The sequence below is a fragment of the Fusarium graminearum genome, chromosome 2 (assembly GCF_000240135.3).
Source record: "Fusarium graminearum PH-1 chromosome 2, whole genome shotgun sequence".
NCBI classification, from domain to species: domain Eukaryota; kingdom Fungi; phylum Ascomycota; class Sordariomycetes; order Hypocreales; family Nectriaceae; genus Fusarium; species Fusarium graminearum.
The window spans coordinates 5,373,454-5,398,887 of record NC_026475.1 but is presented as its reverse complement, the minus strand read 5'-3'; the positions used below and the strand labels follow the sequence as shown (position 1 = coordinate 5,398,887).

Below are 25,434 nucleotides of genomic sequence, written 5' to 3'. Positions count from 1 at the left end.
TCAGTAGACCTAGACTATGCTCCAATGTCATGGGGAGTGTGTGAGCCACGCTTGTTAGTGATATAGTGCAGCCACTACAATAATAACGACAGCACTAATTCTTCTGTCAAGCACTCAGCGTAACCTCGGGTAAATTCCTCTCCGCATCTCCGCCAGATAGACATTAGAACATCGAACCATCACCTTTCATTTCTACATAGTAGCCTGACCAATCTTACAGAATCTCGCAATGGCAAAAGAACAGGAAACTATTGCACTGATTGGCTTGGGAACCATTGGTATCTCTTTCGCCGCCCTCCACCTTCGCTACTCAAATGCCAACATCAGACTATACGACGTTCGCAACGATCTGCAGCAACATATCGAAAGCCTCTTACCTGTGTACCTTGACTCGACAAAGAAAGAGGGTAACAGTGACGACTTGTCTGTCCAAAAACTGATTTCTGATGGTCGAATTGTGATATGTTCTTCCTTAGAAGAAGCTTGCTCAAACTCAACCATAGTCCAGGAGCAAGGACCCGACAATGTTGATTTCAAAAAGTCAACCTGGGCTCAAGTCATTGAATATGCTCCGTCTGGTGCACATCTATGGAGTTCGACGTCTGGTATACAGGCTTCCAAACAGGTGGAAGATCTTCAAGACAAGTCGAGGGTGCTTGTGGTTCATCCTTTCAACCCGGTAAATTCATAATTCTGGCATCGTTCTATACCACGATACTAATAAGACTTGAGCCTCATATAATGCCACTAATCGAAGTGGTTCCATCACCACACACAGTTCCTGAGAGAATCCAATTTGCGATTGACTATTTCAAGAATCTAGGCTCAGGTCATCGTCCCGTCAGAATCAACAAAGAAACCCAAGGCTTCGTCGGCAACCGTCTAGCTTTTGCCCTCTTCCGCGAAGCATGCCACTTAGTTGCAGATGACGTTGTCTCAGTCCAGGACCTGGACACTATTGTCGAGGCCAGCATAGCGCCGCGATGGGCTGTAGCTGGTCCGTTCAACACCTACAACAGTGCAGGAGGAACAGGTGGTATCGCGGCATTTTTGCATAATTTGGCTGATACTATGGAAGCGTGCTGGGATGATGGAGCCAAGGTTAGCTTGAAAGGAACGTCTGCTACCAGGTCTGGCGAAGAAAGGGATGAGAGTGAAGATTGGACGGATAAGATTTCGAAAGAAACGGAAAAGGTTTATGGACGACCAACTACAGAATCACTGGCGAAGCGTGATGGGAATTTACAAAAGATTATAGCAGCTCAGCCCAACGAGGCTTAGCACGTTTTCGTAGTAATCGCTTCAGATCAAGGTTGCCGGTTCATGGGTTGGTTGTAGAACCAGCCTAACAAATCCTTGCACGGCTCAGCCACGAAATCATGAAACCAGTGGAAAGCCAAGATTGTCTGCCAAGCGTCATAATATGTCTCACCTATTTGAGGGGGCCCAAGTCCGTCACTGGCCATGCTGTTGAGGCCCAGACAAGAAACTAACTATAACTCCTGGTCTCTCTTGATCTCTAATTATATATCCACATCAGCCATAATTCAAAATTAAATTTGCTATTTGTTAGGTAAGGACCGCCATCTTTGGCTTTTGTCTTTATCTTCTATACTAAAAATACCCATAGCAGAAAACTACTCAAATCAGTAGTACCCTATAACAACATGTCGGACACATGGGCAGACGACGAGGTGGGCCTCAGAAACATGGCCATTGCTTTGAGCATAGCTCTCCCAATCACCTTTATTCTACTCACGACGTGCGGGTGTTGTTACTTCTGGCGAATTCGGAACGCGAATAAACGAAAGAGAGCCCAAAGAAGCATGGAACCAAGACCACCGGCTTATAGTAGAGATCCACCGATCAGCTTGCCGGTGTACCTACCCAGGAAACCAGAACAGGTCAGGAACGGAGATTGTGCTTAGGCTATGATTTATGGATTATATGCGTTTAGCGTTGGAGTTTGCAAGACTTTCAGAACTTTCAATGTAATTTATAATACCGATAGTGTGACTTTATACACCTCGATTGCTGCTGCCACACTCAACGTCGAAGTGTAACTCATTATGCATGACATGGCACTGAAACAACTTGAATTCCATTCAAGGCATGCAAAAAATCAGATAATTGTTAGTTCCACCATGCTGCCCTTTAACAAACGCATCCTTAGCTCATGGTTAGACCCATCCCATTTGGGTTCCTCGATTTCGAACAGCCCAATCCTCCTATATCTTCCAGTGCTGTCGTCGTGTTGTAGCACTAGCCCGACCATGAGAATTCGAGTTCCTGCTCGCTCTTGATATGTAAATTGGCTAATCGGCAGAAAGTACAGGATCTCTGGGTCGACATCATCCCAGGGAACAGAATCCAGCGACGCGTCGACTTGCCACAAAGGGAGAATGACACGTTCAAGATCCTTTGTGTATCTGTCCCAGTAAATATCGACCTCCTTCAAAGTTCCTTCAGTTCTCTTTTCGCTCTCTCGAGTTGTTTGTAGGGATTTGGATTCGAAGTACAGTTCGTCCTTCAAGCCAGCGTTACCGTCTTGTACGGATATCAAGAACCCGTCACCAATCCTCTTCCGATGAATCTCGAACAGACGGCCCCTCAAGGTCAGCCTGCCGTCACGGATCTTGCCGAAATGGCTGCCCCCAGGTTTCTCAGGTACGGTCCAAATATTGATCACCTCGATCAGGTCTTCGAAAGGTGGAGTATCGAGTTTTTGCCGTATGTCAGGTGCTTCGCATCCAGCCCAAGACCACGACGGACTGATGTACCCAGCATTCTCAGGATCCCAATTCTTGTTACCCAAACTGTACCTAGTCTTCCATAGTAATGCCTTTGGGAGATCGTTTCTCCATACACCAGCAAAGTACTCATCTTCGCCGAGCCCCATATATCTGCCAATAGCCTTGGAGATGCCAGCAACTGATGACAATCTGTCTTGCGGAAAAGAAAGAGCGGTACGAGAGTATATCTCTAGACGAGAGCGAAATTGGTGATAAAAGTCTTGTTCTTTGCCCAAGCCATCGAGGCCCTCGTCGGATATAAGATTGATATGTGCTTGGCTGGCCTGCTTGGGAATGCTGATCCAGGGGCTGTAGTCTTGCAACTCATCCATTTGTTCTTGAGAACATTCACGGAATATCTTGTTTCTACAAAAATGGATGACTCGTGGTGCAAGGATGCGTTCTTGAAAGACCCATGCCCGTGTGTTCGCTGGCTCCTCGTCGAGTTTGTTCTCATCCACGTATGCCACTAGATAATCGTGCTTTTCTTGGCCCATTTCCACTGTCTTGCAGTTGCAGGGAAACAACTCGTATAAACTTTCTTGTCTTGTAAAGATCATACCTTCAGCTCCACACGATGCCGACGTAGCAGACAGATTGACTGTTGCTCCGCTATATATTTGGTCCATTCTAGCGACCTCGATGGCCTTTTCGTTCTCGTCTTCTTGATTAATGCATAATGCATCGATCCACAGATAACGATATCCTAGACATCTGGTCACCCACATAGCTTCTCTGAAAACCTTGGCCTCAGGCTGTAAGAGGTCTTCTATTGGGATTTGCTTTGCATAGATAGACTTTAACTTGTTTAAAAGCTTGATGGGGACGGATTCGCCCCAGCAGTGACTTAATGTCAAGTACTTGACATCTCCGGGCTGGTCAGCCGTTGACAGTAGCTTGACATGGGACATAGCATCAATCGACAAGGCGTTTATATTGTCGACTGTGACAGCGGCTCTGTAGTCAGTGCCAGGCGGCATCACTTCGATGAGTCGCATTGGAAGTGAAGAGTCTGGCAGACCCTGACATTCATCGTGGGATTCGATGCATCCGTCTAACCAATGGCGCAGTGAGTTTGCAGCCCTTGGACCCCATGTTGAGGTACCTACTTGACCCCCCAATGATTCGAACTGGTGCGCTATGGGATATTATTAGTTGCTACTGTTGGCGATGATCGTGCTTGAATCACCTTCTTCCCGAGTCATGGACAGCTTTTGGAAGATAGGTTGCGTGCCTATCTATCCACCTCGATCTGTATACAAAGATAATCGAATCCAGCCGTCAAAGCAAGCACCGCTCAACTCCCAGAGAAGGAGATCATTCCGTTCCACCTCGGCATGGACTTGCTTCATACTTTCACTGCGAGGACAGAAGTACATGATTTTACAAAGAGTGCAAGTCCCTTGCGTTGCGGCCTTTTCCCAGCTCTGCAGTCCGTTAGTGAAGCGACCTGTCGCGACCGGGCTGAACGGATCAGCGTCAGGCTTGTTGTTTAACCCATCGCTAAAGACTTGTTCAACAGAGCGCAGTATAGTTTGGCAATCGGCGCAGGATTTAGGCATCTTATAAGATAACTACGAATGTTGTTTGTTGTGCTTACGAGGCTAAGTATCTGGATAGTAGTGAGCCCCTCTCCGGAAAGGCAGTAAGCTTGTTCAATGTACCAATCACATGTTCACAATCTGTAAGACGATACTAGGTTTCTGACCAATGAGTTTTACAAAGGTAGGCCAGTAGCTATTTCCACTTTGATAAATGTCTATAGCTCGATGGTGATGATTTCAGCTATAGGAACAGTGGAGAGACAGGCGGTGTACATTGACTAGAAGTGCGTTGTCGTCAATGCATGAGAAATCAAGCGTGTTTCGGACCAACAATTGCACCGAACTCAGTCCCAGTCATGACATGATAACTGGGGCTGGAAATAGTCCGCGAACAGCAGAGTTTGCACAGAGTCTTCAACTGTTTTGTAACTAGAAATGACGTGCTGATCTTTTGGCCACTCTTCCCTTCTATCGACTGGCTTACAAATACAATCAGATTCTTCGAATCGCATGTTTCATAAACGTTAGTTCTAAAGTTTCGATGGAGTCGCTAAAATAAGTATCTTCTCCGTAAAATAGAGCCAATGATTCGTGTGCCGAGGTAAAATGCACACTTCCAAACTCCACATTGTGGATATCGACATTGGTCTGTTCGTACGGGCTTCGAAAGGGTCCGTGATGAAATTTTGCGGACATTACTAAAAGAATAGGTTCTATATAAGAGAATGCCATTGCCATTTCTACATACCAACAATACTCTCCATTACATCAGTTATCCCAATTATTATACATAATATCATAAATATGGCTCCTAAAAGATTCGGCTCAGAGGTCGTTGACCCTTCTCGCCTCCTCGAACCTCTCGAATATGTCTTTGCTGGCCAAAAAGCTCCCAACCGCTTCCTCAAGGCTGCCATGTCTGAGAAGCTTGCTTCTTGGGACGCCAACGACGTCTCTGCCCGAGGATATGTCACACCCGAGCTCCTCACACTATACAAGAACTGGGGAGCTGGAGGCTGGGGTTCAATCCTTACCAGCAACGTTATCATCGATGGAATGAATCTCGAAGCTGCCGGCAATCTCACAATCCCCGCCGATGAGCCCTTTGAGGGCCGTCGCTTTGATGGATACAAGGAGTTGGCTGCTGTTGCCAAGAAGTCCGGCAACCTCCTGATCGCCCAGGTCTCACACGCTGGTCGTCAGGTCGAAGAGTGGATTCAGCCCAACCCTATCAGTGCTTCCGATGTTCAGCTCGTTAGCAGCAGCCCCGGAAAGACATACGGTGTTCCTAGACCCGCTACCAAGGAGGATATCGCCACTGTTATCAACGGCTTCGCCCATGCCGCCGAGTTCCTCGAGAAGGCCGGTTTCGACGGCATTGAGCTTCACGGCGCTCACGGTTATCTTCTTGCCCAGTTCTTGTCTCCTCGCACAAACAACCGCACTGATGAGTACGGTGGTAGCCGCGAGAACCGCATGCGCCTTGTCCTCGAGGTCATTGCTGAGATCAAGCGTCGTGTCAGCCCCAAGTTCATCGTCGGTATCAAGGCTAACGCTGTCGAGTATACCCCCGGTAGCGTCGACGTCGAGGATGCCAAGGCTCTCGCCATTGAGCTTGAGAAGGCCAAGGTTGACTTCCTTGAGCTCTCTGGTGGAAACTACGAGAAGTTTGCTTTTGCTCACGTCAAGGAGGAGAACCGCAAGCGAGAGAACTACTTCCTTAGTCAAGCTGAGGAGATTGTCAAGAGCCTGACACGAGACATGAAGGTTTTCTCCACTGGAGGTTTCAAGTCCGTTAAGGCCATGGTTGACTCCCTCGACATCATCGACGGTGTTGGTCTTGGACGTGCTAGTGCTCAAGAGCCTCGTTTCCCCGAGCTCCTCAAGAAGGTTTCCGTTACAGGAACTATTGAGCAATGCTTCGATCACGATGATGTTATCAAGCGATTTGCTGCTGCCGGTGTGCACATTACCCAAATTGCCAATGATCAGGAGCCCGTGGATTTGAGCAGTCAGGAGAACACTGACAGCATGTGGAATGACTTGCTACAGCACTTCCAAAAGGTTGCTGCCGATACAGAACACAAGACCTTTAAGTGGCCTGTTGTCACCCAGGTTACCCAGCCATATGGCGTGGATGTCTAAGAATGGAAAGGATATATAATAAAGGGTTATGATTTTTGAGCGTGCTATAGATGATAGAAACAACTGGTCTAAATGACCTTGGAAATAGAAATTAAACTTCTAAACTTATCACACCCCGAATGAAACTCACTTCATATGGCGCAAAGATCCCAACCAAGGCTTCTTTTCTTATATAGAGATCTCACATTGATCGTATAGATCTTGGTCCCCCGCTTCTGCACTCCAAAGATAAGCTTCTCTCGTAAGCTTATCCCATCAATCTCGGCAGTTATCGTCGCCAAGCCCTACCCTGTCACGACCTCCAAGGAACGATTCCGCCTTGTCTCTGACCTTTCTCCTTTTGTCTTTCTGTCACATAGCCGCCCAAGCTAAAAACGCCATTCCGCTGTGCCCTTGCCCTGCTGACCACTCACAAATCGCCAGTGAGTTCAGCTTACAGGGGTGAAGTCGTTTTTTTCGCTCATCGTGTATGCGCGCTCTGAAAGAAGGAGATTAAAGCTGAAAGCAAGGGTACTCGGAAGCGACAAGATCATCCAAATTGGGGAGTTTTACTGGTGATTTTTCAACATGTTGTCTTGGCGGTGCTTCAGAGTAGTAGTGTGCGTTGGGCCCTGCTTGACCATTGTTCTGGGGGTTTCATGGCCAGCCTTTACAAAAGGGGACTTTGTCCTTGTGGAGTAGTCTAATTACTTTTAATTCTAGTCTTGGCTCGTAAAGCTGATAAAGACCGTTGAATACGATGAAAACCGTACTTTGGCTTGCCGTTTGGAACTTGGGTACAGAATCCTAGCGACTAGTTGCAGTGATTTGGATACGCTAACCTTGGATCTACTACAGGCCTTATCGCCCTTTCGATATGTGTTCTCGCAGGATGTCGAACATCGGCCGAGAAGAACTATGCTCTCATTCAATGGCCACGATCAACAATAGCTCTTGTATGGGGAGAAGAGTGCGAAGCGGCCACGGCTGATATTATACCAGACTGGTACAAGTTTGGTGCATCTGGCAAGTATACCTCCTGTTTCTATAGCTATTATGTATATTTACTGATAGATTATACAGGAGTGTGCAGAGTCACGGATGGACATACATCCTGCAAGAGTAAATTCCCTCCAACATTCAACCTAGCCCAAGCCGTCCTCAAAGACCTCGACGAAGCCGAATCAACAGAGACTCTCGAAAAGTGCAAAGAAGCCATCGACAGGCCAATAGACCATAAAACTCCCAAGACTCTTGGCGCAGTAATGGTTGCGTTCCTTATTACGTCCATCTTCATCAGCGTCTTTTCCGTCGGCATAGCAGCTGCGGAAGGCAGCGCCTGGGCCCTATGGACGACTGGTTTACTAGCGATAGACATGCTGCTTATATTTGCAAGTCTCATTCTCTGCGTCGCCATGATGAATTATGAGGGAGGTGGATATCTTACTGGTGTCCATGGGCAGGAGTTTTCGGACAGGGCCATGATGGGTATTGCGCTTTGGATGTTACTCGCTATGCTCCTTGGACGACTGTTTTCAAATCCTTGGTTGATAATTCTTTTCATATTCATTTTGGCTACCATTATTGTAGTTGGGGTAGTTCTTATTCGCACGAGGGGCTTCTTTTACGTCGTTAGAACGATGGCAACTGCGGACTAGGATAGCCAACAGATACCAAGGAGTCTTTTCTCCCTCAAGAAACTTCGCGCCACTCTCGATAGTGTTGGAGTAACATGGAAAAATGGCTGAATGCACAGTCTTCTATCCCATCACATTTCCCACCTGATTGTGCCCTTCCAATACAATTCCAATAAACGCCACAAGATACACTTCCAGGCTACGTTCCTTGCATTCAAGAGTATGCTTAAATTTTAACCTTTGTCCCCTGGAATCAGGAACAAAAGCTTGGTTCCACGGAATCTCAGCCACAATTCCGTAAACCCGCCTGATATTGGACACTATTGCCAACGGTGGCGCTCAGGAATCTATTATCAGTTCTGCGTTTGGTATAGTGTCGGTGTTTGAATTAACCAAAGCGGCTGAGACATGTTCCAGATCCTTGGCCATTATTAACTAAGAAACAGTCTATTAGTCTAGAGCAATATTTCGTCCTTTTCACAAGGAGGATGGAAATGAGGGATATCGATATTGGGAAGTCGAGAAAATGTATATAATTCTAGGTCTATGTCCCGAAGTTTGAGGAAGGCATCTACTACAGCAAGCTATCCTTCCTCCGTCTTCTTCAACTCTCCTTCAGGGCACTTCTTCTAATCCCCCACGCGGAAACACCGCTAAGCATTCCTTTACTTCTTAAATATCATCATCATGCTATCTTCTTGGTTTATCGTCTACACCTACTTGCTCGCCATAGCAGCAGCAACAAGTGCCCCCAACTACAGCGGCTACAAGCGCGTCTGGCAGCAAGGCTTTGAGGGTAGAGCAAACACCTTCCCCAGCACAAGCACATGGCACATTATCCAGCGCCAAAAGAACTTCAACAACGAAGTTCAGGCCTACGTCAAGAGCACCAGTAATCTACGCAAGACAGGAAAGAACTCTCTTCAGTTGATCCCTCGAAATTCCAATGGCAGATGGACGTCTGCTCGTATTGAGAGCAAGTACACTCTCACCCCCAAAGCTGGCAAGGTCACCAGAGTGGAGGCAAAGCTGAAACTTGGTGGTAACTCTGCTAGAAGCAAGCAGGGTATCTGGCCTGCCTTTTGGCTCCTTGGTGAATCCATCCGTCGTGGCGTTCAGTGGCCTGCATGTGGAGAGATTGATATCCTCGAAAACATCAACGGCGAGAAGATTGGCTACGGTGCTGTCCACTGTGATAAGACCCCTGGAGGAATCTGCAACGAGCCTGGTGGTATTGCGTCCAACATAGATCTTCCCGATAGCAACTTCCACGTATGGCGAGTCCAGTTTAATCGCCGCAGCAGCAACTACCGATCCCAAACTATTACCTGGTATCGCGATGGCAGGGTCTTTCATCGCGTTACAGGTGCTCAGATCGGAAACCCCAACACTTGGAAAACACTTTGTCAAAGCCCCCTGTTTATCATTTTCAACGTCGCCGTTGGCGGAGACTGGGTAAGTATAAACTTTAAATCTATTTTGGGACATTTGCTAACATAATGGACAACAGCCTGGCTGGCCCAATAGCAACACCAAGGATGGAATTGGAAACCATATGGAGATCGCCTACGTCGCTCATTACGTCTCAAAGTAGATGTAACAGTTTATCATTTCCTTATGTTATATACGTATGTCAAGAATATCAATAATGAACTTTGGCAAAGTGTTCCGTGTCCTGGGTGTGAATATCTTCGCAGCCGTTTCTTCAATCGTAAATGCAAAGCAAATTTGATGCCAATTCAGATAGAAGCATACTTAAGCTGATATTAAATAGTAGTCGTGTATCGTTATTCACTCACTCGCTCCCCAACCACACTCAATTTTGGTGTGCCTGGTCCTGAGCTGCTCCTCTTCTTCAACTTCTGCCTCTCAGCTCTCGGCGTCATAGGATCTGCGCCAGGCTGAGAAGAAGCTCTCCCGGTACTCTTACCGAAGAAACTGCCCAATCTGCTGCGACGACGCTCCCTGTCATTTTCTGTCACAGCGGGACTTCCCGTAGTGTTGCCCATGTTGAACGGTGGGTCGTCATACTGCGCGTCAGGAATTGGCGGTGCGTCGCTTGAAGGACCGTTGTCTTCATGAGGTCGTGACAGACGGTATTGATTGGGGTTGTAGAACTTTCCCTTTTCGATCTCGTAACGTCCTGCTTCGATGGCGGCTTGGTTCTTTTCGATTGCAGCTGGTGTTCCACCAAAGTGTTTGTCAACGGTCGAGTTTAGCGTTCCACGGAGTGTTTCACCAGCGCCCTGCATATGACGATTAGCATTGCACAAGAGGACTTCAGTAGTCAGTTGCTTACATGAATACCTGCCGCAGCGGTTTTGAGATTTGCAAAAGTGGATTTACTGGCAGGCCGGGAATAATTGACGGGTTTACTGCTGTCTTGCGGAGGTGGAGGTGGTGGAAATGCGCCCTGACCGATCTGCAACGGGGCGGGGACAAACTCGGCCGATCGTCTAGCATTCCGCTCTGGAATTGCTGGCGAAGTGCGATTGTCTGCAGCTGAGGGAGCCAGCGAAGGAGGAATTGAAGGTGGAACCGATTGAGGAACTGAAGGCGGAATTGAAGAAGAGACTGAAGCTTGAGAAGGAATAGGATCGCGTGGTGGAATGATTCGTCGACCTGGTGTTTCTAGACTCTTGCGACGGGCTGTGGGGGTGATTGGCGATGGCTCCACAGGTGCTGGTGTTGTTTTAGGTACAGACACAAAAACAGGAGCGGGAGGAGCAGGCGGAGGCGCTTGAGGAGGCGCTTGCACAGGCGGTTGATACTGCGGTTGCAGGGACTCGCTTTGGGGTTGAAGAACTGGTGGTTGCTGCTGTGGCGGTGGATGCGGGGAAACTGGCGTGACGTCGTCGTTTGCGACAGTGGGCAGTTCCATGACAGGACGAGGCTCCTCGATGGTGGAAGTTGTTCCATTCGAGTTTGTTATAGTGGTGGTAGTCGTCGTCGTGGTAGTTGTGGTAGTGATTGTCTGCCCAGTATTCGGGTTGGTAACTGTCTCTCTCTTTATGGTCGGACTAGTCCAAGACTCTGGGCCTGAGTTGTTGGGGTAGGAATTGTTGTTGGTATTCGGATTGGGTGTAGGTGTTGTAGCGTCTGGCGTCTTGCCAGGGCTCAATCCAGTACTGTTGACATTGCTCCTCGTATTGTTCAGATCACCGCCATCTGTGGTGAGTGAGTGATTCGGTTCACTGCTTCCATACGTCGAATCTCCTGAAGTCTCGGCTGCTTCCGCTGCCGCAGCAGCAGCAGCAGCTGATGATGAGGTTACAGCTGGAGGTAGCTGAATATCTTGACTTTTTCTCTTCTCTTTGTCCTTTGAGGAACTAAAGAGCTTCCATTTCGAACGCTTCTCTTTATCTTTGTTGTGTTCGTCCTGCATGGTTGTAGAGTATCGATCAACTCTCCAATACTATTTTGGAATACTTGGGTTGAACTGAAGTGAAATGAATTGAGTTGGAATAAAAAGTAACGGTCTGGGATGCAAATCACAAGTAAATCAGGCTTGTTCTTGTGGGATTTGTGCAACATGACGCTGATGAGGTCATCCTTCCTGGGCGCAACCTGGAAACCTCCAGCCACCGTCGATCACATCTTAGGAACAACCACTAACGCGCAATGACTGTACCATGACTTCAGAATCTGTGGCGTGAGCTCTATCAAATGTCAGCTCAGCCACGGGAGTTGAATCAGAGCTGACGAGTCGTCGCAGGGTATGGATGATGTACTAACATGCTTGGCTTGTAGTTGGGTGGGAAACTGTTAGGGAGATATCATACAAAGTTTGTGACGAGGCGTCACCCACTACTCCAAACTTACCCAACTCAATAATGGCACTAATACCGTAAATTAAAACTTACAAGACATTTCGATCCGACCAAAATCGGCAGTTGCCGTATATCTGTCTGGCCTGCATAGCCTCAAACTTTCTTCCAGGTGCCATTGTCGCTGTTGTGGCGAAGCTACCCTGCATTGTTGAAGACGTTGCCAAGAGTACCTAAAGATCAGCCGTTTAGTAAGTTATCATTATTAGTAATAATAATTACTAACTTATGTGACGGTTGTAGTCTGCTCTCCAATATTTTAGTCTTTTGCTCAAAAAGGATGAGCGATGTCTCATCATGTATTCAAAAACATCTGATCTAGACATATTTGCGCCGCGTAGTTCAGGGGTACGAATCCATCACTCAAGCCTAATGTCCAGGAGAATCCAAACATACTCTCCGATTGGATTTACTTAGCTAGTGTTGCTACATACTTGATGATGGTCGAAATGTCACAGCTTGCGCTGGCCACGAAAGGACTACTCTTTGAGTGAAATAATTCACCTTTCACTTAGACATTTGACCGACTCTCAGTAGCAAATAAATATCCCCATCCACTAAACAATTACTGACTTCAATATTCTCAGGGCTGCTCTCGTCTACTGGACAGCTTGGATAGCTGACGTAATCATTTCACTCTTGTGGAGATTCTCAAAACACGGAACTGATCAAACAACTTGACTCTTCTACGATCAACCCAAATATCACCCAATCATGTCAAAGCGAAATCTACTCCTGTGCTTCGACGCATTCGGTACCCTCATAAGACCTGCTAAGCCAGTCGCGCAGCAATACGCACAAGTTGCTCGCCAATGCGGTCTTACCGACATCAGTAATGAAGAGCTACAATCAACTCTGATATCGACCATCAAGCAAGAGTCCAAGAAGAATCCTAATTTTGGAAATGAGACTGGTCTTGGCGCTACAAGATGGTGGACAAATGTTGGTTGAAGCCACGATGTCCAGCTCCGTGCAGTGCTGATATCCTCTAGGTCATCCACAATACGTTTACACCTTTATTGAAGGACGGCCAAGCTCTTCCTCAAGACCTCGCCCCCAGACTTCTTCACCGATTCGCTTCTAGAGAGGGATATGAAACTGAAGAAGGTCTCGTGGACGCTCTTAAGGGGTTAAAAAGCAACTCATCTCGGCATTATGACCAACTTGTTATTGGCGTCATCACCAACTCAGACGATCGTATTCCAAGCATTCTCTCATCCCTTGGCCTCACCGTCAGCCCTTTACGTTACGGCACACAGTCTGACGCAAACCAGACAAAAACCAACACCTATGATATTGACTTTCACTGTATGTCTTATGATGTTGGTGTCGAAAAGCCAGACAAACGCATCTTCAACGCCGCAGAATACATGCTCGCTCAGATCATCAGCGCTCGCAGCGGGAGGAGTTTAAATGAGTCAAAGACAGAAGTGGGTACATGGCAAAAGGTTTATGTTGGAGATGACTATTCAAAAGATGTTGTGGGATCAACCGATGCTGGCTGGAATCCAGTGCTTCTCGATCCGAAGGATGAATGCGATAGTGTTGCCGATCTCAAGCGCTGGCGATCAAGTCCTGACGAAAAGTCTCAAAAGAAGGCATGCAGGATCGAAGACCATCCTACAGAGACCATTGAAGGGCTGTTCAAAAGCTATGACTTTGCAACCGTCAATTCAATTGGTAATCTCATATCGTGGCTGAAGGACAAAGCATGAAATTGAGCAGCACCATGCTTTAAACGGTCATGTTTGAGAGAATGATACAAGTTGCCACCCGACGCTCGAGTCGGATAGGTGAGATAATAAGACGTGGCCAAGATCCTACGACAGCGGAACTATTACTTAATCAAGCTCGCCGAAATAAATCATCCTGAACCATGCCCAAAGCGGTTGAGCAGGATTCTATTCACAACACGATTGTCTCTCGAAAGTCTAAAATATAAAACCCGCTTCTTTCTACCCTTTCTATTCCCATATAGTCATCTTGATATAAAGACGGTTAACAACCTGAGATACAACTTAATCATGGCGCACCCAGACATATCAATCGTCGAAACAACACGATTAGTCGTCCAATGCGAAGAAAAAGCCGTTCCTTTGTCTCTTCTTGACTGCACGGCTGCCAATTTCTCCAACACTACCGCAATATGGCTCTACGAAAAGTCAACCCTACTCGCCCACAATGAATATCTTTTTGGCCGCCAACTGCGTAGAGCATTATCCACTACTCTGGAGTCCTATCCTCAATGGTGCGGACATTTGAAGGCTGTTGAGTCTACAGACGGGACTGTCCCACCAGAAGCCAGGCACTTTCCTCCGCATGCACGACGCTTTGGACGCTTGTACGCGCATTTTGGAACCGAGAATGATCCTGGTGTGGAATATGTCTACGCCAAAAGCCCTGTTACTCTCGATTCCTTGTATCCTTCCGACAGAGTCTCCAATCAACCTATTTGGCCTTGCCAATCCACGCTTTTTAAGAAGTTTATACCATCTGTACCGATAGCTCAGCCGCTGAAACAGGCCATCAAAGACGAAAGCGGTCGCTTGTATCCTCTCCTCGCAGTCCAGATCACTGAGTTGTCGTGTGGTGCATTTGTCGTGGCTTTGAACGGTTCGCATCCTCTAGCTGATGCGACGACCTTGATAACTCTTCTTAAAGACTGGGCTTCGGCCAGTAAGTCTGACATTCGTGCAGAGTCAAACATCCACTTGGCCCCTGTCTTTGATCCTACTCTTGTCGATAAACTCGCCGCTGGAGACATCAATGCGCAACATGCAGGCAAAACCTTTAAAGAACAAGCCAAATCGTTGCCGATGCACAGGTATGATTGGTGGGCTCCTGGCTCAGCTCCTCCCTGGCCATTCACGATTCCGCTTCCTTTCGACAAACCGGACCTCGAACCAGTAGGCAACGCAATGCCTTGGGCCGAGTGGGATGTTATGTCTCCAGTATCTAAATCTGTTTTTCACTTCAGCAAAGAACAAGTTGCAGCATTATGGAAGAAGGCAAATGAGGGTTCACCACAAAAGCTTAGCCAACACGATGCAGTCTTAGCTCACATATGGTCCTGCATAGCCCGCGCGCGGCGCCTGGAGAACGACAAAAGCCCTTTCCACTGCGATCTCGTCTATGGCGTCAGGCCATCCTTTCAGCTAGATAACAAGTTCCTTGGTTCTCCTATTGTTATGATGAATATCGAACTTCCTGCATCACAAGTCTGCGATCATTCCAACCCGACCGAGGTGGCTACTCAAATCCGCAATACCCTCAAGACAATCGCAAATCCATACAACTTATCTGCCCATCTCCATGCACTCGCCTACGAAAAGTCCCCTCAACGAATATGGCAAGCATTCTTGGGTCGTCGTCATGTTTTGGTCACGACATGGGCACGAGCAGGAGTTTATGGAATTGATTTTGGTCTTGCCTCTGACTGTGTCTACGCTGAAGGTGTTGTTCCAGAAATGGATGGCAATGTTTTGATCAAGGAAGCACCTGGACCTGTCTCAAAACATTGGACTGATAACGGTATTGATATCTCGGTCCATATCAAGACGGATGACATGGACCGCCTCATAAAGGACTCGGTGCTCTTCCCAACAACGATGCCGGGTGATAAAGACAGTACATAATTGTGCTTCTTACCCGATTTTCCCATTGCCAGAGTTGCGTATCTATCTAGCGGAGTACAAGTCCAAAATTTCGAAAGCCCTCTTCTGTATTCTATATTTGTGTATCACTTAGCATGAACACATGGTCAGACAATCTTTTTAACTTACCATGGTTGCCCAAAAGCCAACGACAGTATGACTTGCAGATTCATCAGTAGGATATCGCATACTGTCACAGGCTTTGCGGTTATCAATCCATTTGAAGAGACATCTTCTCGAGTAAGGCGATCGATAATCATAAAAAGAATTTCCGTAGGAAATTTGCCGAAAAAGTCGCTGGAAAGGTCGCTGGAAAAGTCCGGTGTGGTGGTCACTTCTGGTAGACTGATAGCCGTGTCACTGTTGTTTCGGCAGGAATCAAAGCTGTGGCTCCGAAATATTTGGTGCAGTACATCGAAGTCCCCAGGATCAATGTCGAGGTCCGCCACAAGGACTGATTCTAAAAGAACGCTCTCTTCTCCCGGTGCAACTGCATGGCTTCGGCTTGCTTGTCCGCCATAGTCATGGCCCCAGTTTATCAGACCCCTTTGCTTTGGCATCAAGCGGCCAAGCTTCAATAACGACTGCAAATCCTTCTGTGTAATTGGTCGGAACGCTATAAGTATCTTCCAGCATGCTGAGTGGAAGGTATAGCCCCACGCCTCTGGAAAGGCATCCAAGCTGTTCAGATCGTACGAGACTGAAGATTGGTCGTAGAATTCAGAAGGCATGAGCTCGATGCGAAGAGTCTCTTTGCCATGGCGGGCGATATCCGAAGGGTCGACGTATACGATATCAGGAGTATGAATATCATCGTCTATGCGACCGGCAGTGGAAAGATAAGCTTGCGCGTTTGCGTCCGTGCCAGTCGTGTATACTATCCTCGCGAGACTATGGATTAGTCATTAACCTTGAGTAGAATCGATCAGGTAGACTAACCAGTGTGAAATTGTGAGGTCCATTTTGGCAAATCGTTCTCACAGTAGATGCCAGCTCCACAAAGACAGCAACACGGGTGAGGTATAAGGTCGTCAGCCATTTCTGTGCATTGAACGAGTGGCAGAGTTGATTCAATGATGTGTGTATGCTATGGAGATGAAGGAGATGGAAGTAACGGGGGAAATGAAAAGAACCAAGCGTGGGTTGCAGGCACCTACCTAGGTACCTACTACACCTACCTACTTGCCTTATCAACGACAACTTGTCGTTTAGGAAGTGACAATTCCCGATATTGCTTCAGTGCCTACTCTTTGGTGTAATGTTAATATCATGGACAGAATCCCCGTTAACAACCATGCGGTGTGGGTGTTTACTGTTTGTTATCCTTGGTTGCAGTCCAACAAGGATGCAGAAACTTGATCGATATTAAGGCACCAAAACCTCGTCCACATTGTTATAATTGCGCTTTGTTAAGCATTCGATATAAGCACGCATCTGGATAATTGGAAATAGCCGCCGCTTCAGAAGGATAAACGTCACCGCATCCTCTTGGATGCTCGTATTGGTTCCGTGTCTTACCGGATGTCTTGTGGTTGGTCGTCCGTCGCCACCACGTCAGCTTATGTCTTAGATATACTAAGAGACATCGCTATACCATCTGGCACTTTCTTCTTTCAATCAACAGCAATGCGCATCCCATCTATCGAATAGCTATGGATATCCCTTCCCAAACAGGACCGTCTGGACCGGGAGGTTATTTTGTTATATCATCGCATGTCCATTGCCAAAGTCATCTCCCTAATCCAATGTGCGTGGACGCAAGTCGCTGCCGAGCATGTCTTTTCCCTATAGAACTACAGAAAGAGTTGATCGTGGCGTGTAAGCAATCTCAACTTCAGCTTCGCCCTCTTTACATGATACTAAGCACACTTCCAGTGACGCCAGAAGGTCAAGTCTCTACATCATTCTTGATGCATCAGGAAGATTGTTTCTCACCTATATACCTTGACAAAACCCTCAACGTAGCGTTCCGCCAGTGCTTGCACCCTTCTTGTACTCACACATTAGGTCTTGCAGTCACATTTCATGCCGATTGCGCTCGTATAGCTACTCTTTTCAAACACCCTCTCGTCACATATTGCCCTTTTACTGAATACTCATTCCAACCAAGCAAAGCACACTTGAATGGTCGAAGGGAGTCAATACGCATCCTGATCGAGAATTCCCTCCAAAGGACATATGGGAACCTGTCACCTGAGTTGTGGCGTATGGTTTCTGACGACGATGAACTGATCAGGCTTTACACCATAGCTGAAATCACCTTGATTTGCCGCAAGAGTGAATGGTCTGCCGATCTGGCAACTCCAGTGTGGGCCACACATATCACTGTTGATGGTGTAGAATATGTGAGCTCATTATCCAGGTCACCTACACATGGAGCCTGTCTGGCTTGGAACAGCGTCCTATCGTCAGACACCCGCTGTTTGTATGTTTCCAGCGATCATCTCGGAATCAGACAAATCATCTCCGACATGGACTTGGCACAGGTCAATGTATCAGGTCCTGTCTACTGGCAAACATTATCTGTGGAGAGGCAAACGATTTTATTTGCAGGCGATGTGAGTATTAACAACCTGGAACCATATGCTTTACGATATCTAATTTATAAAGGGGTACAAACTGCGAGAAGTATCGAATCCATCTCCAGGTGCTCTTGTTCAATGGCCCCTCCCAGTGTCACCCTTAATACTTGATTCTCTCTCATTCTACTACGCGGGTTGGGGTGAAGGAGAGGTCATGGCAAGGATGAAGACACTCACTTTCAACCAGCAAGGCACCTTCGGTTACTCCGTCTGTTGGTCTGCCAATGAAATGGTTTCCATTCACGCGAACCGGGCTGTCGGGGAGGTTAGCAAATATGGTGCCAGGAACGACGAGCATTCTGAGTATAACGAACACCACACTTTGAAATGGACATACCATCCTATCGAAGAAGACGAGTACGTTCAACAAGTCTGGTTACGTGGATCCACCCGGTATAACAATCTTGGTTCTATTCCGTGTTGGGTCGAAGGGGGTTTATGGTTTCAATTATCCACGCCCTGGGGAATACAGAAATACAAGAGACCTAGCGACATAGCACTTGGGGTTAGTACTTCACCATCGTCAGCCATTGAGATTTACTGACAATTTCCAAGCTTGTCACTAATAAAGGCCGATTGATAATGTCCGGAAGCTACCCAGATCACCACGGAAAGAATACTCCTTACTCAAGGCACCGCGAATGGATGATGATAGCAAAAGCAATTACTCACGAGCCGATCACCTTGTATTTCTCTCCTTCAAGTCATGGGATCCCTATCATTGCTTCACCCAAGTTACCGGAGAATGTCAAGAACATATCACTACCAGAACAAACTGCACTTGGACCCATGCCACGGTTCAACCCTCTTCATACGCTGCACTATTCTGCAGCTTCTTTAGAGGATGTAACAAGCGTCACAATATTCAGGAGCAAAAGCAAAAAGGACACAGGAATCATCCGAACATTTGATCTAGAAAACAGTTGTTTCAACGAGACCAAATACAACAAGGTTGCGGGACTTCTACTTCGATATGCAGATGGCCGCGAAGCCAGTGTTGGATGTTTTCGGGTTGATACAAGTGAAGCAGCACTCGTAACAAGTAACTCGGAAGGGTTATTTGTAGGGACTCGGCCTGGAACGATAGCACAATTACCACCCCATGTTGCGGTTGTAAGCGTTGCACGCCCAGAGGATGAGGGGGAATGGGCTTGGAAAGAATTCCCTTGGTCCGGAACACTCGAATGGTGGTTCAATCCTGATAACCTTGACACTAGCATCAACCATGTTAATTGAGTACTGCGGTGTTTCGATATAAACGTTCGTGAGTCTCACTTCTCACCTTCATTTTACTTTACTTCTCATTTACTGGAACAAAGCCGAGAGTGGATATAAGCGGACACGTTGGCCCTCAATCCTTAGAGTATGAAAATAAACGATATAAGATTATGTTCTAAATAGCATTGGACTGCCTTACTAATTTCTTCTGTTATGCCTCTAATGGTCAGCCTTGTTGGTACCCTGATGATAGGCTGATATTGTGAAGGATCACTAGGCCTGCCCAAAAACAAAGACCCACGCGGTTAGGGATATTACAAGGGTCTATATCTGCGTGACGACAACTGCTGATCAAATTTAACAACAACCAACAGCGTTTCAAACTGAAGAAGAGTACCAACAGCGCCAAACCCTTTTCAAAATAGTGTGCATTGACACGCTTTGGCCAATCTCTGAGTTAATAAAACACCCTCTTTCCTTCTTGTAAACATACCACATCCTTCATCATCTCATAGCCAAGTCTTTCTTCAACGTCTCGCCATGTCTTCAGCTCTTACGACATCCATTCCCTGGCTATCAAGTCTTCCGGCTGGCCTAAGCTTGACAGGAAAAGTCTTAACTACCAAATCTTCAACAACCACATACATTCTCCAGGCCAAAGATGGTGAAGCTGGTGACTCTTTCTCCCTTTCTGTTACCGTTGAGCCACAAGACTCAACATACAATTATGATTCCGTCTTCACAAGAGTTTACAAGGAGGGCGACGAGGACGCTAAGCATACAGTGATAAATTCTCTTCATTGTGAGATGAGCAGTGAAATGCCTCAGGAATGCACCATCAGCATTGGAGGGGAAGAGTCAACGCAAGTTGCCTACACGGCTGGCGGGACGGATAGCGTACTCCCAAGGTCTTTTGTTGATGTTCCTGTGGTCATCACGGCTGGTATGGAGTATATTACCGGAAGCCCATCAACCCCGATCACTGCCAGTATTACGTCGGATCTTTCGACTGAGAAAGAAACGCAAGGCAGCGCAGCCGATGCTGGTATCACAAGTGCACCTACATCTACAGCAAATCCTACGGCCTCCGTGAACGAGTCTACAACTACATCGGGTGCACTGTCAAGCCCAAGAAACGTCTTGAGGTCTATTGCTTTGTCTGCAGTCGCGATACTGGTTGTTTCGCTATGATAGGCATATTATCGTTGGACTGGTGAAGATTATCTTCACTTCCTACATCAAACCGGCGTGGGCGACACCGACGGCACCAACTCCAGTCGCCTTCAACACAGTATTTCTGTAAAGCCTGTTTGTGTACCCGATATTATCCAGATCAAACTTTCCTGCCTCGAGTCTTGTTTTCAGCCCAACCGCGATTTGATTGGGGCGATATGCAAACATAGCATCAATTTATAGCTTTTGAGTAGCCACATTTTTACTATCCATATCATTCACATATGAGCGATTGTTACCCAAGTTTGTTTGATGTCGTCTTGTGCCTGCACTTGCGTGGACCTCGTTTGAATCATGATGAGCACAACAAACGTAGTTATCGTGATACTTGTTTTTTTTTAGCGACATTTGTATTCAGCATACCACATTCGCCGATATTTAGGTATATGGTTTGCGTGACGTTGCATGGCGGCCACTGGGGCTCTCCTCTTTCATCTCCAAACCCTCTCCTAAGTGTAAATAAAGCCCACACTGAAGTTTCCAAACCTTTTGTTGCCTGATTTGCGAACAGTCACGAAACCTTGTTAGAACAAATATGTATTACACCGAACATCTTCTGTTAGAACCACTGTCCACTGTTTCTATGCTTCACCATCAAATACGTGGAAGGGCCGCGAGGGGTCGCTTGTTCGGATGCACCACGCAAACCTTTGTTCCTTCCCATTCACATCAGAATGAGCACGTTCTGCACACACTGAACACTTCAATTAACATGCATGTTCTGTCTACCTATATAATTCCCACCATCCTTCCTTATTCCTTTCTCTCTCTCGACAAACCCGCACCTCTGCATTATCTCTGATCACCACAAACACATATTATCCCTAAAAACAATCAGCGCAGCCTGCTACCCCTAACCACCATCACCATGCCTTTCCAGATCACCGACTGCCGGCAGGCCCGGAACCCTGCACGCAAGGTCTGCGAATACCGCATAAACCCAACCCTCGTCTACAATCTGGACCGACTACGCGATGGCCTTGAGAGGACCTGCGGTCGCAACAACTTCGTCGTCTACGGAGACATCATGCAGCTCACCATTCGAGTCGAAACATACCAGAATAAGAATCTGGTTGCGCAACTCCAGACCGAGGGTGCCCTCCGTCACCAGGCAACAGAGGAGCTTCCCCAGGCTGTCAGGGACGCTATCGTGGCGAACGGCTGGTATCAGATACAGCCTCATGATCGAGAATGAGGGAATCCCTAGAAACTTTTTTTCATTATCGTTCTCGCAGTTGTTAATCTCTGTATGCCCCATTCGAACGATCCCCAACCATCGCAAGTCTCAGGACGAGACAGCCAGAGAAAGTCGAGGCAAGATACAGACAGCATTTACCTGGAGGTAAATAGCGTCAGCCAGTAGGTATAATTGACAATTGTTCTACTTCGATAGTGCTCCAAGTGCATGGTACGTTGTAATGTAAGTGAAGATCTATGATCCGTGATGTTGTGATACAATGTTGTTGAGGTATGGCAAGATGCCTGTACGAGGTTCAATACCTGAGACTTAGATAACAAAAAAAGCTAACACAGAATCTGCTCTCGAGTGGTATAGTCCATCCCTTACACCATTGCTTTCCTATCTCCAGGTGAGTCTACTGATGAAATCAGTCAAACTTTCCACATATACGCCTATCGGAGGAAACATTTCATTCCACGGTCCTATAGTTTAGTGGTAATGACGTCGGATTTTGACTTGTATCAGAAACTTTCCGAAGACCCCGGTTCGAACCCGGGTAGGACCTCACTTTTTGCCCCACTTCTTAACATGTCTCCTTCCAGTCGCGCCGCCCTTATAATTGTTTGTCTGAGCTTCCACAAGCACCACAGGTCCTATAGTCTAGTGGTTAGGACGTTGGATTTTGATGACCCATCAAAAACATCTTCCGAAGTCCCCGGTTCGAACCCGGGTAGGACCTCTCTTTTTTGGCTCTGCCTGGATTACCATTAATGATATGTTGCTGATATAATTTTATTGACGTTTTCTAAGGTTTGTCCGTTCAACCCTGTGACTTTAAATACCGCCAGTCAATAGCGGACTTATACCACATCTCTTTGTTTGCACTCACTGTCGCTTCTCGTCTTCTCGTGTCCATTAGGTATCACAAATTGCTATCTTAACATCTAAACTTGCGATCAAGTTTCGTTAAATTCCATATTAAACAATATCAAAATTACTAGTACATATCGTTTCTACATCCAAGTAGAATCACTCTCAAATCTTGTACATATCTAATGAGCTTAAAAGGGCACTGGAACATTACGCTCAAGATATCCAAGCCACTTGGGCAGACGACGCTTCGACGGAGCGTCGGTGCTATGCTGCAGGTCCTCAATAGCACTGGCCCACTTGATGAGCTCCGATTCGGCCCAAGCAGTTTGCATGATGCCTAGGCCGAATGGCATACCGGATTCCTTCGAGTAGCCGCCAGGGATAGTGATGACCGGGTAGCCAGCCTGTGCGGCGATCTGAGGGGCCTGGGCGACTTGCGGAGGTACGAGAAGACCAGATAGCTTTTTGCCCTTGTACGAAAGGGCGTCGTTGATACCCTTGCGTGTCGAAGACTGACAGAAATCGAGGGCCTGCCAGTAGGTTTCGTCCCTTTCGCCCTTGGTTTCGAGCGAGGCAAGGAATCCATCTTGGCCAGAGGCAAAGGCAGGGTGGCCTTTGCCGTTCTTGTAGGGGTAACCACCCTCGGTTCCGTCGTACTTCTTGTTGAACCTGATGACTGTTAAAGATGTTCTCAGCTGAGGATGGAGGGTCACTCACTCAACAATATCCTCAAGGTTGCGGACGCTGGTGTTCTCGACCTCGCTGAGGTAGGTTTCAATGTTGCGGTAAAAGTCAACCTTGATGTAGGTATACTCAGACTCATTGGGGAATCCTCGCGTGGAACCGTAATCCCAGTTCCAACCATCAGGGCTAACGATAGTCTCGTAATTGGTAATCTCGGTGCCGTTGATGATTGTCGCACCAGCAGATTTGATCAAGTCAACAAGCTCGAGAAGCTGGGACTGCATGTCTTCATCGGCATGAACCCAGAAGCTCTTCCAAGGAAGACCAAAGGTAGCCCCCTTGAGGGCCTTCTTTTTAGACAGATACTGCGCATAGCCGCCCTTTGGTGTTTTGTCCTTTTGTGCAGATGTGTAGTTATCGCGCTCGTCAAGACCGTAGATAGCATCAAGTACCAGGGTAGCATCCCTCACAGTGCGCGCGAACGTTCCAACAGAGTCCTGGTGCTCACTCTCAGGAATGACACCGGCACGGGATGTCAGGCCGACAGTAGGCTTAATTCCTACGAGAGCATTGCGGTTGGCGGGGTTAATGACTACGTCAGGGAATGTCAGTGGAAATGTTTAAACGTGAGATCTACCGGAAGCTAAACTTACCGCTACCGTCCGTCTCAGTACCAAGCGAAAAAGCAATAGCATTGGCTCCAACGCCGACAGCGCTGCCTGTAGAACTGCCGCCAGGATTGATGGTAAAATTGTAGGCACTACGAACCTGGCCACCGCGGGCAGAGTAGCCCTCGGAGTAGTCGTTGCTGCGCATGTCGGCCCATTCGCTTAGGGCAGCTTTGCCGAACAGCACGGCGCCTGCGTCGCGAAGCTTCTTGACGACATGCGCATCGCGGGGGACGACGTTTCCAAGAAGTGCCCAACTGCCTGCGGTGGTTTCGAGACTATCCTTGGTTCCGATGTTGTCTTTGACAGTGAATGGAATTCCGTGGAGGGGGCCTCGAACTTTGCCCTTTGCTCGTTCGGCGTCGCGCTCAGCAGCAATTGCAAAAGCATCCGGATTGATTTGCATGATGGAGCTGTGAAACAATTAGCTCCAGTCGCAAAGTGTATCTGTGTAGATCACGGAGCCATTCCCGAATTGAGCCCACGGGTCGCAAACTCACTTGGTGTACTCCTCGGTCTGGTATGTCCGGATCAGGTAGCAGGTGACGAGCTGAACAGAAGTAAGCTTCCCAGCTTTCATGGCGTTCTGCATCTGAGTGAAGGTCGCCTCTTCAAGCTTGAACCCATTGCAATCTGCCATGGGGAAGAGATCAGATGATCCAACATTCTTCTCGAGAGGCAGCAGGTTGGCATTGTAAGAGAATAGAGGTTCGTCCTGGGGGCTTGGTTTGGCGCTTGCACCCTGATTGACAATGAGGCCAGCGGCCAGAGACAAGCTGAGAAGCTTCATGACGGCGACAGTAGTGAAGAGGAAATGAATCCGAGGAAACGAAACGGCAAAGGGCGGATGCAAGCCATTATTATGTTTATTCCCTAAAGACGCAGCTATCCTTAGCTGGGAGGAAGCTACAGGGTTCCTCTCTGCAGGCGCACCTTCCTTGGTAGCTTGGGACGGAAAAGGCGGCGTTCAGTGGGTGCAGTGGCAGCGCGGGCCGAGACATTGGGCGCTAAAGACGCAATTACTGCATTGAATGTCATGTCAATAATGTAATCTTGACAAAGAGCTTCGTGGCCTGGTCTGGTTGATCCTAGCCCGGTTAGCAGAAGCCCTGAAAGGATTGAAGATTTAGCGAGTGGTGGCGGGCCCCCTCCCTGTAAGTTTAGCGGATATAAACAGTTTAGGGGTTCCAATTACGATTGCCCAACCTAGACTCGATTGAGGCATTGCTTGACGGCCAGAGCATGCTAATATGATTATCGTATTTTATTTGACGAGTCAATGAGGGCTTTTCGATGAGGTTATAAAAGCTAAAGTATGTAAAGAGTAACTGACAGGTAATTAACCTTTCTGAAAGACAATAGTTGGTGGCTTGTGTGGCATATCTCATGCAACCATCAGCGCCACGAAGTATAAAATAC

General features: G+C 47.4%; 13 protein-coding genes and 2 non-coding genes across 15 annotated transcripts; 11 read left to right on the top strand and 4 right to left on the bottom strand.

Annotated features, from left to right (window-relative positions):
- Positions 1-229: 229 nt before the first annotated feature.
- Positions 230-1,281, top strand: FGSG_12330 (uncharacterized protein; the record flags this gene model as incomplete). The annotated part of the gene is made up of 2 exons (XM_011323343.1): positions 230-679; positions 733-1,281. 2 exons carry the CDS (start codon positions 230-232, stop codon positions 1,279-1,281), a joined length of 999 nt encoding a protein of 332 aa, XP_011321645.1.
- An 841-nt stretch (positions 1,282-2,122) lies between these two features.
- FGSG_04011 (uncharacterized protein) lies at positions 2,123-4,354 on the bottom strand (the record flags this gene model as incomplete). The annotated part of the gene is made up of 2 exons (XM_011323342.1): positions 2,123-3,930; positions 4,147-4,354. 2 exons carry the CDS (start codon positions 4,352-4,354, stop codon positions 2,123-2,125), a joined length of 2,016 nt encoding a protein of 671 aa, XP_011321644.1.
- A 746-nt stretch (positions 4,355-5,100) lies between these two features.
- On the top strand, positions 5,101-6,571 carry FGSG_04012 (uncharacterized protein). Its single transcript, XM_011323341.1, has one exon. It carries the CDS (start codon positions 5,141-5,143, stop codon positions 6,479-6,481), a length of 1,341 nt encoding a protein of 446 aa, XP_011321643.1. The 5' UTR covers positions 5,101-5,140; the 3' UTR covers positions 6,482-6,571.
- A 477-nt stretch (positions 6,572-7,048) lies between these two features.
- On the top strand, positions 7,049-8,118 carry FGSG_04013 (uncharacterized protein; the record flags this gene model as incomplete). Its single annotated transcript, XM_011323340.1, has 4 exons — positions 7,049-7,072; positions 7,184-7,229; positions 7,319-7,477; positions 7,535-8,118. 4 exons carry the CDS (start codon positions 7,049-7,051, stop codon positions 8,116-8,118), a joined length of 813 nt encoding a protein of 270 aa, XP_011321642.1.
- Positions 8,119-8,784: 666 nt separating this feature from the next.
- On the top strand, positions 8,785-9,691 carry FGSG_04014 (uncharacterized protein; the record flags this gene model as incomplete). The annotated part of the gene is made up of 2 exons (XM_011323339.1): positions 8,785-9,552; positions 9,608-9,691. The coding sequence occupies 2 exons, from the start codon at positions 8,785-8,787 to the stop codon at positions 9,689-9,691; spliced, it is 852 nt and encodes a 283-aa protein (XP_011321641.1).
- Positions 9,692-9,836: 145 nt separating this feature from the next.
- Positions 9,837-11,967, bottom strand: FGSG_04015 (uncharacterized protein; the record flags this gene model as incomplete). The annotated part of the gene is made up of 7 exons (XM_011323338.1): positions 9,837-9,857; positions 9,897-10,343; positions 10,397-11,476; positions 11,714-11,756; positions 11,833-11,859; positions 11,920-11,923; positions 11,961-11,967. 7 exons carry the CDS (start codon positions 11,965-11,967, stop codon positions 9,837-9,839), a joined length of 1,629 nt encoding a protein of 542 aa, XP_011321640.1.
- A 671-nt stretch (positions 11,968-12,638) lies between these two features.
- Positions 12,639-13,639, top strand: FGSG_04016 (uncharacterized protein; the record flags this gene model as incomplete). The annotated part of the gene is made up of 2 exons (XM_011323337.1): positions 12,639-12,866; positions 12,917-13,639. The coding sequence occupies 2 exons, from the start codon at positions 12,639-12,641 to the stop codon at positions 13,637-13,639; spliced, it is 951 nt and encodes a 316-aa protein (XP_011321639.1).
- Positions 13,640-13,948: 309 nt separating this feature from the next.
- FGSG_04017 (uncharacterized protein) lies at positions 13,949-15,559 on the top strand (the record flags this gene model as incomplete). Its single annotated transcript, XM_011323336.1, has 2 exons — positions 13,949-14,537; positions 14,622-15,559. The coding sequence occupies 2 exons, from the start codon at positions 13,949-13,951 to the stop codon at positions 15,557-15,559; spliced, it is 1,527 nt and encodes a 508-aa protein (XP_011321638.1).
- A 143-nt stretch (positions 15,560-15,702) lies between these two features.
- FGSG_04018 (uncharacterized protein) lies at positions 15,703-16,539 on the bottom strand (the record flags this gene model as incomplete). The annotated part of the gene is made up of 2 exons (XM_011323335.1): positions 15,703-16,468; positions 16,517-16,539. The coding sequence occupies 2 exons, from the start codon at positions 16,537-16,539 to the stop codon at positions 15,703-15,705; spliced, it is 789 nt and encodes a 262-aa protein (XP_011321637.1).
- A 690-nt stretch (positions 16,540-17,229) lies between these two features.
- Positions 17,230-19,395, top strand: FGSG_04019 (uncharacterized protein; the record flags this gene model as incomplete). Its single annotated transcript, XM_011323334.1, has 5 exons — positions 17,230-17,395; positions 17,585-17,984; positions 18,015-18,135; positions 18,188-18,664; positions 18,715-19,395. The coding sequence occupies 5 exons, from the start codon at positions 17,230-17,232 to the stop codon at positions 19,393-19,395; spliced, it is 1,845 nt and encodes a 614-aa protein (XP_011321636.1).
- A 522-nt stretch (positions 19,396-19,917) lies between these two features.
- FGSG_04020 (uncharacterized protein) lies at positions 19,918-20,568 on the top strand (the record flags this gene model as incomplete). The annotated part of the gene is made up of 1 exon (XM_011323333.1): positions 19,918-20,568. One exon carries the CDS (start codon positions 19,918-19,920, stop codon positions 20,566-20,568), a length of 651 nt encoding a protein of 216 aa, XP_011321635.1.
- A 910-nt stretch (positions 20,569-21,478) lies between these two features.
- FGSG_04021 (uncharacterized protein) lies at positions 21,479-21,805 on the top strand (the record flags this gene model as incomplete). Its single annotated transcript, XM_011323332.1, has 1 exon — positions 21,479-21,805. One exon carries the CDS (start codon positions 21,479-21,481, stop codon positions 21,803-21,805), a length of 327 nt encoding a protein of 108 aa, XP_011321634.1.
- A 463-nt stretch (positions 21,806-22,268) lies between these two features.
- FGSG_20572 lies at positions 22,269-22,355 on the top strand. The gene has a single exon. It is a non-coding gene; the product is annotated as a tRNA-Gln (tRNA).
- An 84-nt stretch (positions 22,356-22,439) lies between these two features.
- Positions 22,440-22,529, top strand: FGSG_20571. Its single transcript has one exon. It is a non-coding gene; the product is annotated as a tRNA-Gln (tRNA).
- Positions 22,530-22,848: 319 nt separating this feature from the next.
- FGSG_04022 (uncharacterized protein) lies at positions 22,849-24,853 on the bottom strand. The gene is made up of 4 exons (XM_011323331.1): positions 24,516-24,853; positions 24,001-24,428; positions 23,381-23,939; positions 22,849-23,332 (listed from the first exon to the last, which is right to left on the bottom strand). Exons 1-4 carry the CDS (start codon positions 24,803-24,805, stop codon positions 22,852-22,854), a joined length of 1,758 nt encoding a protein of 585 aa, XP_011321633.1. The 5' UTR covers positions 24,806-24,853; the 3' UTR covers positions 22,849-22,851.
- Between the last annotated feature and the right edge of the window lie 581 nt (positions 24,854-25,434).